Below are 14,522 nucleotides of genomic sequence, written 5' to 3' on the forward strand. Positions count from 1 at the left end.
TGAATTGAGAGTCTCATTTAAATAGTTTGTCAAAGGCATTATTTGTTTGTGGGGCAGTATGCCTGTTAGAAATGGGGTTTCTAGTTGGCTAGGCTATGCACCTTAGCCAGGCAGAGACCACCACTCTAGTCAGGGTAAGTAAGCTACACACCTAAGATAACCTCTGCTTATCCCCTTGGTAGATTAGCACAGCGCAGTGAGGCTTATCCCAGAGGCAGTGTGTAAAGTATTTGTATACACACAAACACACACACATTAAAACAGTAAAAACACTACAAAAGGAGTCCACACCAGTTTAGAAAAATAGCCAATATTTATCTGAATCAAACAAGACAAAAATGGCAAAAATCCAACATGCACATACCATATCACTTTTTAAAGATTTGGTCCTGGCAAGTGTATGTGCATGCCAGGTCGAAATGGCAGTTAAAAATGGCACACACAGTTTGCAGGGCTTCTCATGTGGGTCGCACAATCAGTGCACTTTAGCACTGGTCAGCAGTGAAAAGGTGCCCAGAGTCCTAACATCAGCAAAACAAAATACAGCACCGAGCCAAAAACAGGAGGTCAGAGGCAAAAAGACTGAGGAATCCACACCAAAAGATACCAGGTCTAACAGTACCATGTTAAATAAAAATGTGGTGGATGCCCTGTCCACTGTATCCATGTGCATTATAGTCAATGGCAAGATAACAAGGGGTATCGGCCATGTTTTGATGGTTTACTCTGTCTCCCAAACTCTAACTATGGCCCTTTGTTTTTATATGGGCAAACATGAACAGATTGACTAAAATAAATTCAAGTATAAGTAGCAAAGAACAACATAGACTAGTTAACCCACCGCTTAAGAAAATCATTCTGCCTGCGTCGCACAGACACAAGCAGGTTGTAGTGCCTTCTCTTACAAAGGATTTTTATGTTAAACAAGAATTTAAGCTGAATTTACTTTGTGTTTTGTTTGTAACATTTCTATTGTCATGGCTTGCATTATCGCAGTTCGAACTTCCTGTACATGATTGGGTAGGCTAGATTCTTTACAGCTGCAAACCCCCTTGTAATATGTCAGGAGATCCTATATCCGATACTACTACTAGAAAAAGTGGTGTAGCCATTCTAATACAGAAAAGACTGCAATATCAAATACTACCGTCATGGTCAGATGTAAATGGTCGTTTTGTTTTAGTCAAGTCTAAAGTCGATGACAACACATAGGAAGTGGGTTCTATTTTTGCCCCGTTGGGACAAAAGCTCATTTTTCCCTCATCTAAACAAAATTCTAACGGAAATGGGAATTTCCAAAATAGTTCTGCGGGGTCCTTGGAATCTTGTCCCGTTTGTGATCTTAGACAGAACAGCCCCCCTAGACATGACACATGGCAGAGATAGAGTAATACAGGGAGACATCAGCTCAAGGGTTGACTGACATCTGGTGGTTACTACATCCATCAGATAAGGGGTTTGCATATCACTCTTCAGTACAGAAGACCCATTATAGAATAGAATATTTCTTTATGTTACATTGTATTATACCACAAGTACTTGATTGCGACATTTTAGAAATTGCACTATCAGTTTATTCTCCTATCAGTCTTCAGCTTGATTGGGATCTGAAACGCTCTTGTAGGAAACCATGGTGTTTAAACATATCTCAATACAAACAAACAACAGAAAAATCACAATTACAATCAGTTTCTTGTGGGAGCTGCAAAAGCCACCATTAGGGGGCAAATTATGAGAGATTCTGCACAGCATATAAACGTAGAACAGAACAACAGATCATATAAGGAAATGTTATCAACACCCTGACACATGCTCATTTCACCAATCCAACTGAAGCTTTCAGATGTAGATTGGAAAAGGCTAAAATGGGACTTCATACACTATATACTTCAAAAGAAAAATATATGTACATAGACTTAAGGTTCAAAATTATGAACAAGGAGAAAATGCTGTCTGTTTACACGTCTAACGATTAAAACATAGAGAGCTATAACAGCTATTCCAGCTATTTTTAACTCTGGAGGTAAGCTAACAACTGAGACTCAAGCAATAGCTAACATATTTGCAGATTATTTTGAGAAGGTATATAGTTTAGAGGTTGATAATGATCAGCTCAAACAACAGGAATTATTGGACGAAATAACACTCCTGTGCCCCAGTGAGCAGGACCAGTTCATACTCGCGGGTGACATAACAAAGGATGAAATTGAGCAAGTGACCTCAAATGTTCCATACAATATAGCACCTAAAGAAGATAGTTTTCCTGGTGAGTTTTACTCTTGGGTAAAACCAGAACCATAAGACGCCCTTTAGGTGGCCGATAAGGAGGAAACTGATCCATTATACTGCAGTAGCTATTGTCAAATTTCCCTTCTGAATACAGATTTGAAGATATTAGCCACCACTCTTGGCAAAAGATAATAGCCATTCCCATAGATGCCAAGAATGCCTTTGACCGTATTGAATGGAACTACATGCTCCGTACATTACGTAAGTTGGTATTAGGTAATTAATATTTCTCTATGGTCAAATGGTTATATGAGGCACCGTCCTCACAAGTGAATTGCGGGGGTTTCCGTTCAGTCTTTTTAGTGCCTAGAGGAACCCACCAGGGTTGCCCTTTATTGCCGTTTTTATTCATTCCTGCAGTTGAACTGCTGGCTGCGGCAATAAGACAATGTTCACAAATAGCAGGTAATCCTACATTGGCATGGATCTCAAAAATACTTTCATATGTGGATGACATATTACTAATACTTACTGATCTACCTACTTCACTCTGGACACTCATGTCTACCATTTCTGACTACAAAGTCAAATGGAAGAAGAGTGAAGCTCTCGCACTGTCCAGGAATACAATTAAAGCAGCTTTTTTAGGCTACAATTTAAATGGACAGCAAATCGCCTGAAGTATCTAGGTATTTATATCAACACAGGTGTATAAAGTATGATTCAAGATAACTTAGATCGCTTATTACCAGAGCAAAGTTGGAGTATGAAAAATGGTCCCATCTTAACTTGTCTTTTTGGGGTAGAGTACAGGTGGTGAAAATGATTATAGTGCCTCTTTTCACTTATGTTTTAGGTACATTGCCTTTGAAAATTAAAATATTAATATTGCCAGAGATCGACAAAGGTATTAAAACCCTTTATTTGGGGATCTCTGAGACCTAAACTTAAAATCTCCAAATTGATTGCTCAAGGTGATGTGGGGACCTTAGTGTACCGTGCATTGATCATTACTATACAGCCCACCATTAATCGCAATTGGTTTATCTGTGGCCCAGACAGGATGATCCCCCACTAAGGATTCTTATTGAAAGACAATTTGTACAGGCAACTTCAAGTTTAAAAATATTTTATACTTATAAATCGCCTGCTTTACAAACTTCCAACCCTATTATTCCATCTGTGCTTAAGATTTGGATACATGCCCACAAACTCCTTAAGTGTAACCCGAGTCTACATGAAAAAGGCTCCCATATGGCATAACGCTGATATTAGAATAGGTCAACAGGCTATTTCCTGGGGTATATTGGAAAGAACAGGTATTCTAATGTTGGATTACTTATTCACTTTGGAAGGTGAGCTTAAAACTTTTGAAATGCTTCAGGGGGATTGTGTAATCATTAACTGTAGGTATCGAGAATTGGCCTATTGGCTGATCGATTCTGGGTCCTTGATGGGGTTGGGGTTCAGCTGTGTGAGCTGATCCATTAGAATCATTCCATTGGGCTATTTCTACAAACCAAGCCCAATGAGTACATTTTATCAACCAGGTCTACTGGAAAGGATGAAAGGCAGAAGTTGTCGCCTGGAACTAATGGGTGTTCCAAGCATCACTACTTCTAATTGATATTTGCCACTTACCAGCTTGGACATCAACAACTAACTCGTATGTCCTCAGGAGGTACAGAGGGAGTCTGGAAACCTGTCTAATGGAGAGGCCAGCAAACACAAGGAGATGATGGATGGAGAGCTGAAACTTTTCAGACACTCACCCACAGGCACGGAGCTGGGTTGAATCCATCATCATTCTGTAGCTCACTTCACCACCTCAGTTCAGACCCAGCTATATGTAAATCAGTCTTGACCCTGTGCCTCATGGGAACAGTCTAGCCCGAACTGCCAAGTCAGGTCTTCCCTGAACCGGAAACAAGCATCCCGGGACCGGATTCTGGGTAACACCCGTCATCAACCAGGCTAGCTTGAATCCAGTGGCAAAGTGAGCAAAGGACCCACGTCTGGGCATATCCTGCCAACTTAGGGCGAACAAAGCAAACACAAGGAGATGATGGACAGAGCGCTGAAACCTTTCAGACACTCACCCCCAGTCCCAGATCTGGGATGAATCCATCATCATTCTTTAGCTCACTTCGCCACCTCAGTTCAGACCCAACTATATGCAAATCAGTCTTGACCCAGTGTTTCATGGGAACAGTCCAGCCCGAACTGCCAAGCCAGGTCTTCCCTGAACCGCAAACAAGCATTCTGGGACCAGTTTCTAGGTAACATCCTTCATCAGCCAGGCTAGCTTGAATCCAGTGGCAAAGTGAGCAAGGGACCCATATCTGGGCATACCCTGCCAACTTAGGACAAACAAAGCAAACACAAGGAGATGATGGACGGAGCGCTGAAACTTTTCAGACACTCACCCCCAGTCACAGATCTGGGTTGAATCCATCATCATTCTTTAGCTGGAGAGGTTGAACCTGGTCTCACACCCTCTTTTAATTTTCACTTGTGAAGTACAATTAGAAGTCCGTAGCCAAAATGATCTGTTGTAGCAACATGCATCTAACAATTTTCAACTAGAAAAATCTGTTCCTTTCTGTGTTTCTATTGGTTATGATTCCACTGTCTTATTGCCCTCTTCTAATAAACAGGTTTCCTGGAATCTAGCTGGTATTAAAAACAACCTGCCATGCCCAGAGTGGTGTAGCGTTGGGGACCATTTGACTAATGTATGTTCCAAGAAACATTGACTGTTTTGCCACATTCTCTGCCTGAGTTTGTTTGTTATGACAACCTGCTCAGTTTTCAGGGAAGGGTAGGCCGTTCGGGGGGGGCAAAGGGGGGGCTTGCAATTTAGTTAAGAACCACCTTGGCTCTACTTCAAATATTATTGATGTTGGGTCCCCTGACGTGCTATGTGTGCTTTTCCAATTTCCAGATGATTTCTCATTATGGTTGTATAATGTATATTGTAGGCACGAGGGCAATATGACTGGTCTAACTGTTATTGATGTAATTAATGGACATCCTTAATCTCTCCAGGTTGATGCTTATAGATTTGCGCCAGGCAATTTTAATTGCAATTTTCAACCCCTTGGTATTACCACTGAAGCACTTAGCGTAGGAGAGGATGAAGTATGAGCAATTCCAGAGCTTACACTCCTGTAGTGTAGTTCCTATATTCCCAATAGGCTCTGCGCATTGGAATAATATATTCAGCAGTGTAGACGTAGGACTGAGGTCATCTAGGTCTCTACTGACTATATTAGACTTAAGGTTTGCCAGCTAGCTCAGAGGTCACTAGAAACTTTCTCGAATAAACGAGGAGGAGTTTAACCTCCCTGGATAGACAAGAAGGGATTAGCTTCTGACAACCATAAAACATGACAACTTTGCTCCCTCAGAATAAGAGTGTATCTCTAGAGTCGTGTGAAAACAATAGACAGCTATTTCACTCAGTCAAGTGTGCATACTTAGTTTCACCAGAGTGTAGAGAAAAGAGAGACTGGCGTTTTCAATAAAAGGTGTTATTTATTGAGCAGTCTTCTTTCTCATAAAAGAGAAATGTATTGCCACAATGGCAACACTTAGCATGAAGTAAAGTGCGTACAGTAAAAGGAGTAATATGAAATAATACTGTAAAAGCATTGATATGGCTTCTTAGCCATTTGTTACTTTAAAATAGATAAAATATATACATACAAACATACATTGACTAACGTACTCAACTGGTGCTTCTAAATACGCCTACCCCGGTGTACCTGACCTAAGCCTAATACGTGGGAAGGAGTAAGTAAGTAGCAGTTTAAGTTAAGTTGGTTTTGCCAAGGAATCTGAATCAAGAATTCTCTTTAAGGGTTTAGTCAGCTCCGTACCTGGGTAATAGAAAGCAGGAGGTCTCGTATCTCTCTCTCAGGACTCAATATCCCAGTAACCCACAAGGGTATCTGGAAACACCGGAGCTGGATTTCTCGGCAGGAGAAAAGACAGCGTCTCTCGCAGTGCGTCAAAGGGGAGGGGCGTCGTCCGTGGGCTCTCGCATCAGCTGGGCTCTCGGGCAAGTAGATAGCCGCTCTGCTCCAAAACATCCACCGTGTGTTTGCTTAAGGCAACGTTGGTATATTTATACCTGAAAGGTGCCGGGTTTTGACGTAAGGTTGGATATAAGACGTCAATAAAGATGTCACTAAGAACTGGCCGTTCTTAGAGTGCTCACAGGAGTTCTAGGACGAAATCAAAACAAAAGCAATGGGGAATTCCCAGGATGCTGGAAGTTTGGTTTGTTTACAGAACTCGTTGTACTTTCTAGGAGCCTGGGGAAGTAGCCTTGCTTAATTTGGACAGGATGGGCTATGACTAAATATGGATATGATTCTTATGACTTTATAAGGATATTATTTATTATAACCACATAAGGGCATAAATCAGGAATATCGAATTAGGGTCCTAGATAGAACTACAACACTCCAACCGATTAAAAAATGGGCAGCTGCAGTCCTACAAATACATACTTTCACCCTCAACAATGGCCTCTGAGCCTTCAATGAGAGGACACCATCAGATAAAAAAGGGATGGTTAACTTCAATCGGCAAGGTCGGACTAGTTGTATTGATTACATTTTGAGGGATGCCAGGCTGTGATTGCGGGTAATTGACATGGAGGTGGTATTCAGGCAGAACAGTGACTATAACACCTTGGACCTCTCCTTATGCCTATTGAGACCTAGTAACTATCACATTACATGACCTAGAACCCCTAGACAGGAGGGTTTTTTCCAACCAGTAACAGACGCAGGCTGAGATGGTGCATTATTGCTGCTACCGCTGCTATACAGTCCCAGCTGTGAGAGGCCATTGCTACAGTCTTGGAAGCAAGCAGTTTTGGCTCTTTGAGGGAACTCACTTGTAGTCTTAGTATGGAAGGCCCTAGTGTTTTGCTTGTAGCTGGCCCATCCCTCCAGATTGATTGTGCTTCCAGCCCTATCACCATGAGTGAAGTTGCTGTAGCTATTGATTGGATCACACCAAGGAAAGCACCAGGGCTTGATAAAGTGCCTGGGCACCTGTTCAAAGGCGAGATGGAGATTTGGTGCCCATATTTTGGCGTCTTTTTAACAGTATTATGAACCGGCTTGCCATGCCACGGACTTGGGTAGGGGCTGAAATGGTCCCAATATAAAAAAGGAGCCTTAGGTCTGCCCTATCAAATTATAGCCCTATTAGCCTCATCAACAGCTCACAGAAGCTTGTAGCCGAATCCTGTTGAGTAGACTTCAAGCCTGGGTTGAGGAAGTGGGTGTGTTGACAACCCTCAAGCAGGGTTTAGGCTGGAACAAGTACTATTGATCAAGTGCTATTATTAGAACTAATCTATTGGGAATATGTCACATGGGGGTGGGCGCCTCTAACCCATTTTGTCAACCTACAGTCGGTTTTGACTTAGTTTCCATGGAGGGTCTGTTGGTAGTTTTAAGCACAATGGGGGTTCTGAAATACCTAATTGATGTGTTCAGGATGCTCTATCTGGATAACTATGCGTACGTTAGGTATGGCCCTGTGAGGGAATACACAGATCCCATTCCAGTGTCTCAGGGGGTTAGACAGGTGTGCGTACTAGCCCCCACTTTGTTTCTGTTATACATTAATGACTTGGTAAACATGCTAAAGCAATGTAAGTTTGATGCCCCGCGTCTGGCCAACAGGACGGTCCCGGCCCTCCTGTATGCGAATGACACTCTACTGGTCTCGAGATCCCCAATGGGTATTCAAATCTCCTGGACCAGTTTGGGGTCTTCTGCAGGCAGAGAAGACTAGAGATCAATACTAACAAGACAAAACATATAGTGTTGAACCCCTGCCAGGCCAGATCACATCCAGTCTTTAATGGTACCCAACTGGAGAGGGCTTGCACCTTTGAACATCTGGGACTCACTCTTGAAGTGCAGTTTAGCTGGTCACCTCAGATTCACAAGTCCAAACTCAGACTGGAATATTACACTGGTGACCTTCTGAGAGCCTTGAATGCTTTTGTTTGATGACACCAGCATTGCAAATTTACAACTTGCAAGCCCTGTGGGGTAGGGGGGTCCCTATATGGTGGGGTGCTTAGGGGGCATGTCAATGCCAATGACCTTGAACAGACAGGAAATTGTTTTCTCAGACTCCTCACCCAATCTTCCTCCTAGTACTCCACTAGTGCCACTCCATTTGGATCTTGGCATTCGTCAGCTCACCCTTAGAGTAAAACTCATACCCTTAATGTACTGGAGGACTATCTGGTCCTCAGCAGATCTATTACCTTATCAGCTGGGCCTGTAAGAAATCACAAAATTCCCTGATGCCACCAGAGTCCCCTGGTTGGAATATATTAAGCATTCACTTAAGGAGATTGGGTGCAGCAACATGTGGGCCGACCAAGAAATGTCTAGTGGCTTTTCCAAGTGTATGCTTAAGGAGCAGTACTGGAGATATGTAGATGGTAGATTCCACGGTTCAGGGGGGACAGGAACCCTGACCTTTACCTTTCTGGAATTTAAAGATACTTTTGGGGGGAAATGTACATGGACACAGTTAAGCCTTTGGCTGCTAAGACATTTTACCTTATGTTTCGAAGTGGGACCTTTCTGCTTCGATCATTTACTGCAAAGTGGCAGCGCCCCCTTGCTGCTGCTGAACCTGATCTAAGTTGTCCATTCTGCCCAGAGGCCAAAGAAACTGTAGACCATGTCCTTTACTTTTGTCCGCAGTACCCTGCAAATAGCAGAAAATGGACCCTACTGCTGTACTACTATCTGTGCATCAGGGATTACAAAATTGCAACTAGGGTATTCAAGGCAGACACTGCTCAACCAATTGTTTTTGCTGTCTCCCAGTTTTTTGCATATATGTGGAGACACAGACAGGAAAAGTTTGCCCTGTTGGTGTCTAGTGCCAAGTACCTAAGATCCCTGTGTCTTCCAGTTGCATTCCACTGTTTTAATGATTTTACAAAAAGTTTATTTTTACTGGTTTTCGAATATTGACTTCTGGTACATGCAGTAGTACAAAATAGGTATAGGAGTTTTTTAATGAATTTTAACTTTGCTTTTTAACATTGCTGTGATGTTTCCCTCACATGCTGCTGGTTTTATCTGTGGGTCCTTTTAAATATCTTATATGTAATGACTTTAAGCTTTTAATTATTGAATGATTTTACTGTTTACTGTTTTAAATCAAATTTTAATTATGTATGATTTTATGGCAATAGCCGAAAAAAAGTTTTTATGCTGATGGTGAAGTTGCTTCAGATAGAATTTGAACTCCCTAGCTCCCAAGAGGGGAAATATTTACAACTAAAGCAAACTATGTTTCATAGTATAGGATCTTATCCCTGGATACTTAAGGATTCCTCAGTGTTATAATACTTGAAACTTTGGGGCAAATTCAAAGGTGCAGTTTCTGGGATTCAGAACAACTGACCGAATTCCACTCTTGGCTAAATCACAGAACCCAGGAGTTTAACTTTACTGTATCAAGTGATCATCACAAAATCAATTTTTTAGATGTGTACATCTAACATGAAGATGGTAAACTGTGTGTTAGCTTATATACTAAGCCAACAGATCGAAACACCCTTTTGCACTTTAACAGTGGCCATCCTAGATCACTGAAAGAAAACTTGCCTTATGGCCAGTTCCTCCGTATTCGGAGGAACTGCAGCAATAAAGAACAATATTTTGATCATGCCAATCTGCTAAGAGAAAAATTGATTTTGCGAGGTTACCCTAGAAGATAAGTAAAGGTGGCCTTGAAAAGAGCTTGGTACACGCCGAGAGAGACTTTGTTGGTACCCAACGAGAAAGATATTAGTAACACTCCCTTAACCTGTGTCTTAACCTATGGTCCCAGGGCAAATAGGGTTAAAAAATTGATTTTAAACAACTGGAAACTGTTGGGTGAAATCGACATTCCGAAACCATTATTTGCATTTAAGAAGGGCTGCAACATTCGTAACCAACTTGTAAGAGCTAAAACCATTGTGCCTAAACTGGGACCTAAAACCACGAGGGAATTGTTGGGACTACCTCCGGTTTTGGGTCATTTCAGGTGCCACAATTGTGTGGCATGTGAGATGACGAGAGACTCAAAGGAAGTCGACATCAATGGTAGTTTGCACATTCAAAGAGTATTCTCTAACTGCAACTCAAAAAATCTGATATATTGTATCAAGTGTCCATGTAATAAAGTCTATATTGGACAAACGACCGAGAGTGTTAAAACTAGGGTCCTCCAACACAGATCCCGTATTAAGTGCATGACCATAGGGGCTCCTTTGGTCAGCCACTATCAGAGTTACAATCACTCGTTCAACGACATATACTGGACAGTATTATGCGTGGTATCTAACAAAAACACGAGAGATACTGAGATGAAATTAAATCAATTGGAAGCTAGACTCATCGAAAAATATCAGACTTCCAAAACTGGACTGAATGATAGGGATGAAATATGGTCACTTATCTGTTAAAGGGTTTAGCTGATTCATGTCACTGTTATAAAATATTTTTCTTGATATCAATGGTAATATGTATGAGTATGTTGTAGTGTACGTATAATTAATTGATTAATGTATAATATGTATATAATGTGGTTTTTTGTAAATCGAAATTGATTTTAGAATGGAAGAGGTATATGGTATCACACTGGGAATTGGGGTGTTTGGTTTAACTTGCTTTCCTAATTTCAGGATTTTTTTTCCCTTTGTTTTAATTATTTGTCCCTTTTGATTCATTTTCTTCTTTCTTTTCCGCTCTCTCCTTACTTCTTTCTGAAAAAGGAGTGTGTCTGCAGATACACAGAACAATCGATCATAATGAGTTAGGAGTGTAAATAGAGGGCGTCCATTTTGGTTGAGGTACGCGAGTGTCTTTAGTCCGTTATTTGTTTTGGTTTCCCCTGACCTGAATGTGTCCGGTTGGTTGAGTCGGTGTAGGCGGAGTTCCGCCTTGTAAAGTTTCATAGCCCGCTAGTTCATTTTCCGGTCGCCTAGATACACGCCGAGTAGTTGTAGACTCTGGCCCGTTTCCCCAAATTGATGTGGGTGAATACTCGCTGCGGATGCCGGTAAGCTTGGTTCGACCCTTATACGTAGCCCTACGATGTTGGGTACACGGTATACGTGATATTCCGTTTCTTAATGGTTACGCTAGTATCTCGTAACTGACCCGGGTGTAATCGTCAATATGTGGCTATTTTCGAGCTATGGTATTGTGATTGTTAAGCCCCTCTTTTTCATTCAATTCTTTCGTATAAAGCCTGATTTTTGATTAGTTTGGTATTGTTAGGATAATTGTGTAGTGGAATAGGGTTATTTGATGATTATACTTGTATTTATTGTTATAGGTGATTGGATCACAGGCTTGAGACTATAATGAAATCTGAATAAGCACAGGTGTGCACTATATAGGAACTTCTTCCTGATTTAAGTGACATCCCCTAGTATATCCGCGACCTTGGACAACCATATCCTAATTTGGTTCTTATAACTGGAGAATAATTTTTTGGTATGTATAACAGACTAGGCTAGCTCAATCGTCTTGGGGTGCTGTCACTCATGGATGCACACACATTTTTTTATTTTTTTATTAGACACAGTGACTAAAGGGCCCTCTAATCGAATGATTTCATTACTGAATGAGTGTAAATAATAATAGTTCATCTTTGGTGATGGTTTTTCAGATCACATTTTCTCTTTCTGGTGTGTAAATAGCCCTTCTGATACCTAAAACCTTGAGAATTTGTTCTTCTTATAGTGGTAGTGGCTCCTACGGGTGCCTGTGTCCATGAAACAGACTGTAAATTTCAAAAATTTAGTTTAAGTTGAACATTATTGATTGTGTTTAAATTTTGTTTTTTGTAGGATCACTTAAATGAAACTTTGTTGCCCCTTGTCCTGAAGAGGCCTTAAACTGTTTGAAAGGCCGAAACGCGTCGACAGTTATTATTAATTTCGACACCTGTTCTGATTTGGAGATTGTGTGGATTTATTCCCCAGGAGCATCATTTGGTTTTGAAGCTACAAAAAACTTGCTTAGCTTCTTTTGCTCCTTGCGATTTTGGTGTTCGAAAAGAAAATCAGGCTAAGAAAAGACATTGCCATTTTTCCTTGTAAAAAATAACATTGGGCTTCTAACACAACCCTTGGATTAAGGGTCCACAACAATAGTACATTTGGACCGCTTGGATCGAGTATAAAATATTGGGTTTTTGGACTAAAAGACATCATTCCTCACAAGATTGAATATTGTTTGGTTGGCTAATTTGTATTAATAATGCATAAAATGAAAAAGGAACATTTACAAAAATAATTGACAAATCGAATTGTTGTTTTGTTGTTTTTTCTTATTTAATATATGTATATAATTTTTTTGCAATTGCTGGTAGTAACCATTGGATGAACGTTAATTAGATGATAGATATATATCATACAATTTATGGTGTGATGAGACAGATAATTAATAGTTTTTGTCCTCATAATTAAGTTCCTTGAAGAAAATACCTTGGAATCGCTTTTTTGTAATTTACTAATTTCACCCAGATGCCGTTTGGTTTACCGGGTACCCCCTGTTATTAATAATAAAGGTTTTATCTGTGGGTCCTTTTAAATATCTTATATGTAATGACTTTAAGCTTTTAATTATTGAATGATTTTACTGTTTACTGTTTTAAATCAAATTTTAATTATGTCTGATTTCATGGCAATAGCCGAAAAAAAGTTTTTATGCTGATGGTGAAGTTGCTTCAGATAGAATTTGAACTCCCTAGCTCCCAAGAGGGGAAATATTTACAACTAAAGCAAACTATGTTTCATAGTATAGGATCTTATCCCTGGATACTTAAGGATTCCTCAGTGTTATAATACTTGAAACTTTGGGGGAAATTCAAAGGTGCAGTTTCTGGATTTTATAATTCCATAGTGCATAAACTACACTCAATGCCCATTACTAGCACAACTTCACGTCAAAGGGCAAGGGTTACTTACTGTAGCTTATTCCAAAGAGGAGTGGGTGGATGTTATTATGAACATGGATAATGGAATGAAAGAGGCCAGAATTAAATTCTACTTGTTGGAGGTGCCCACAGGAGGACTGCGATATACTTGTATTAGATCTCCAATTAAAACAAAATACTGTCTTTCATAACCTACTCTAAATACAGAGCTATACAGGTATCTATTCCTTTAACTGAATTTATTTTTCTATTACATGATGTAACACAACATCAGAACATCACAACATCCTACAGATGATGAATGGCTTATTGTAATGTATAAAATGGCATCATATGAAAAACTCATTTACAGATTGCTGGATAATGTTCTCATTTAAATCCAGATTGGAAACTGTTTCTAGCGAATAAACATTCTGTTTCTGGTAATACTTAAAATTTGTCTTTACAAAAAGGTAGTCGCTTCCTTTTTTGTCTCCTTATTAATTAATTATCATCATTTACATTCATGTTGTTGCTCTTATTATTAGGACTGTTGATGCTTTAGCCATTAACACTGTTATTTTAATTAGGGCTTACTGTTCACCTATTAGATATTGTTTAATAACGAGGACTATCTCCATTTGAATTGTTATATTTGTGGACTTGTATGATATTGTCTCTACTTTCTAAGTATCTATAATAAATGGTTTAATATATAATGTATGCTATCTACATAGTTCCCTCCCTTGTCCACCTTTCCTAATTCTTCCTTTCCAGGTTTTATGAGTTTCTCAGATATTATATCTACTGATATCTGCATTATGATTTGTGTGTTTAGAAATCTGAGATGCTAATATTTCATAGTAATATATTGTGTGGTCATAATTTGAAGATAGTTTAATTCTCTTTTTTTGACAAATTGTGTATATATTGACATGTACTTCTCAATAAAATATACTCAAAAAATAACTTCCTGTACATGTTTTTAATATGTAGTTTTCTTTGCCAGCAGTCCACTTTTCCTGGCAGCGAAAGTGAATGGAATTCGGCTTAATGTTCAGTTTTCTCATTACAACAGCAATCTCCTAAATTGAGTGACTGGGCCAAGGAGATACAGACCCATGTTTCCCTTTAAAGAATACCACAGAAAATGTCCCTCTTAAGAAAGGAGTAACTAAAATATATGCATTTACACAGAAAGAAACCCATAACATATAAAACAAATGTGTAGACTGTCTCTCTGTCTGCGAGGCATAGTCTAGAGATCTAGAAGAGCCCAGCTCCAAGGAGCGTATACTTAATTTCTGTCTGAGTTAATT

The 14,522-nt window shown here is 39.9% G+C and overlaps 1 protein-coding gene across 2 annotated transcripts in view; it reads right to left on the reverse strand.

Moving 5' to 3' along the window:
• LOC144753369 (cGMP-dependent protein kinase 2-like) overlaps positions 1 to 14,522 on the reverse strand; it is a 1,794,633-nt gene that overhangs the window by 599,616 nt on the left and 1,180,495 nt on the right. The window contains exon 11 of one of the 2 annotated variants that reach the window (XM_078641086.1): positions 1,425 to 1,436. The exons of the other annotated variant lie outside the window; for it this stretch is intronic. Coding sequence (XP_078497212.1) covers positions 1,425 to 1,436 — 12 coding nt within the window. The remainder of the gene's footprint in view (positions 1 to 1,424; positions 1,437 to 14,522) is intronic. 2 annotated transcript variants of the gene reach the window in all.

The sequence above is a fragment of the Lissotriton helveticus genome, chromosome 5_1 (assembly GCF_964261635.1).
Source record: "Lissotriton helveticus chromosome 5_1, aLisHel1.1, whole genome shotgun sequence".
NCBI lineage: Eukaryota > Metazoa > Chordata > Amphibia > Caudata > Salamandridae > Lissotriton > Lissotriton helveticus.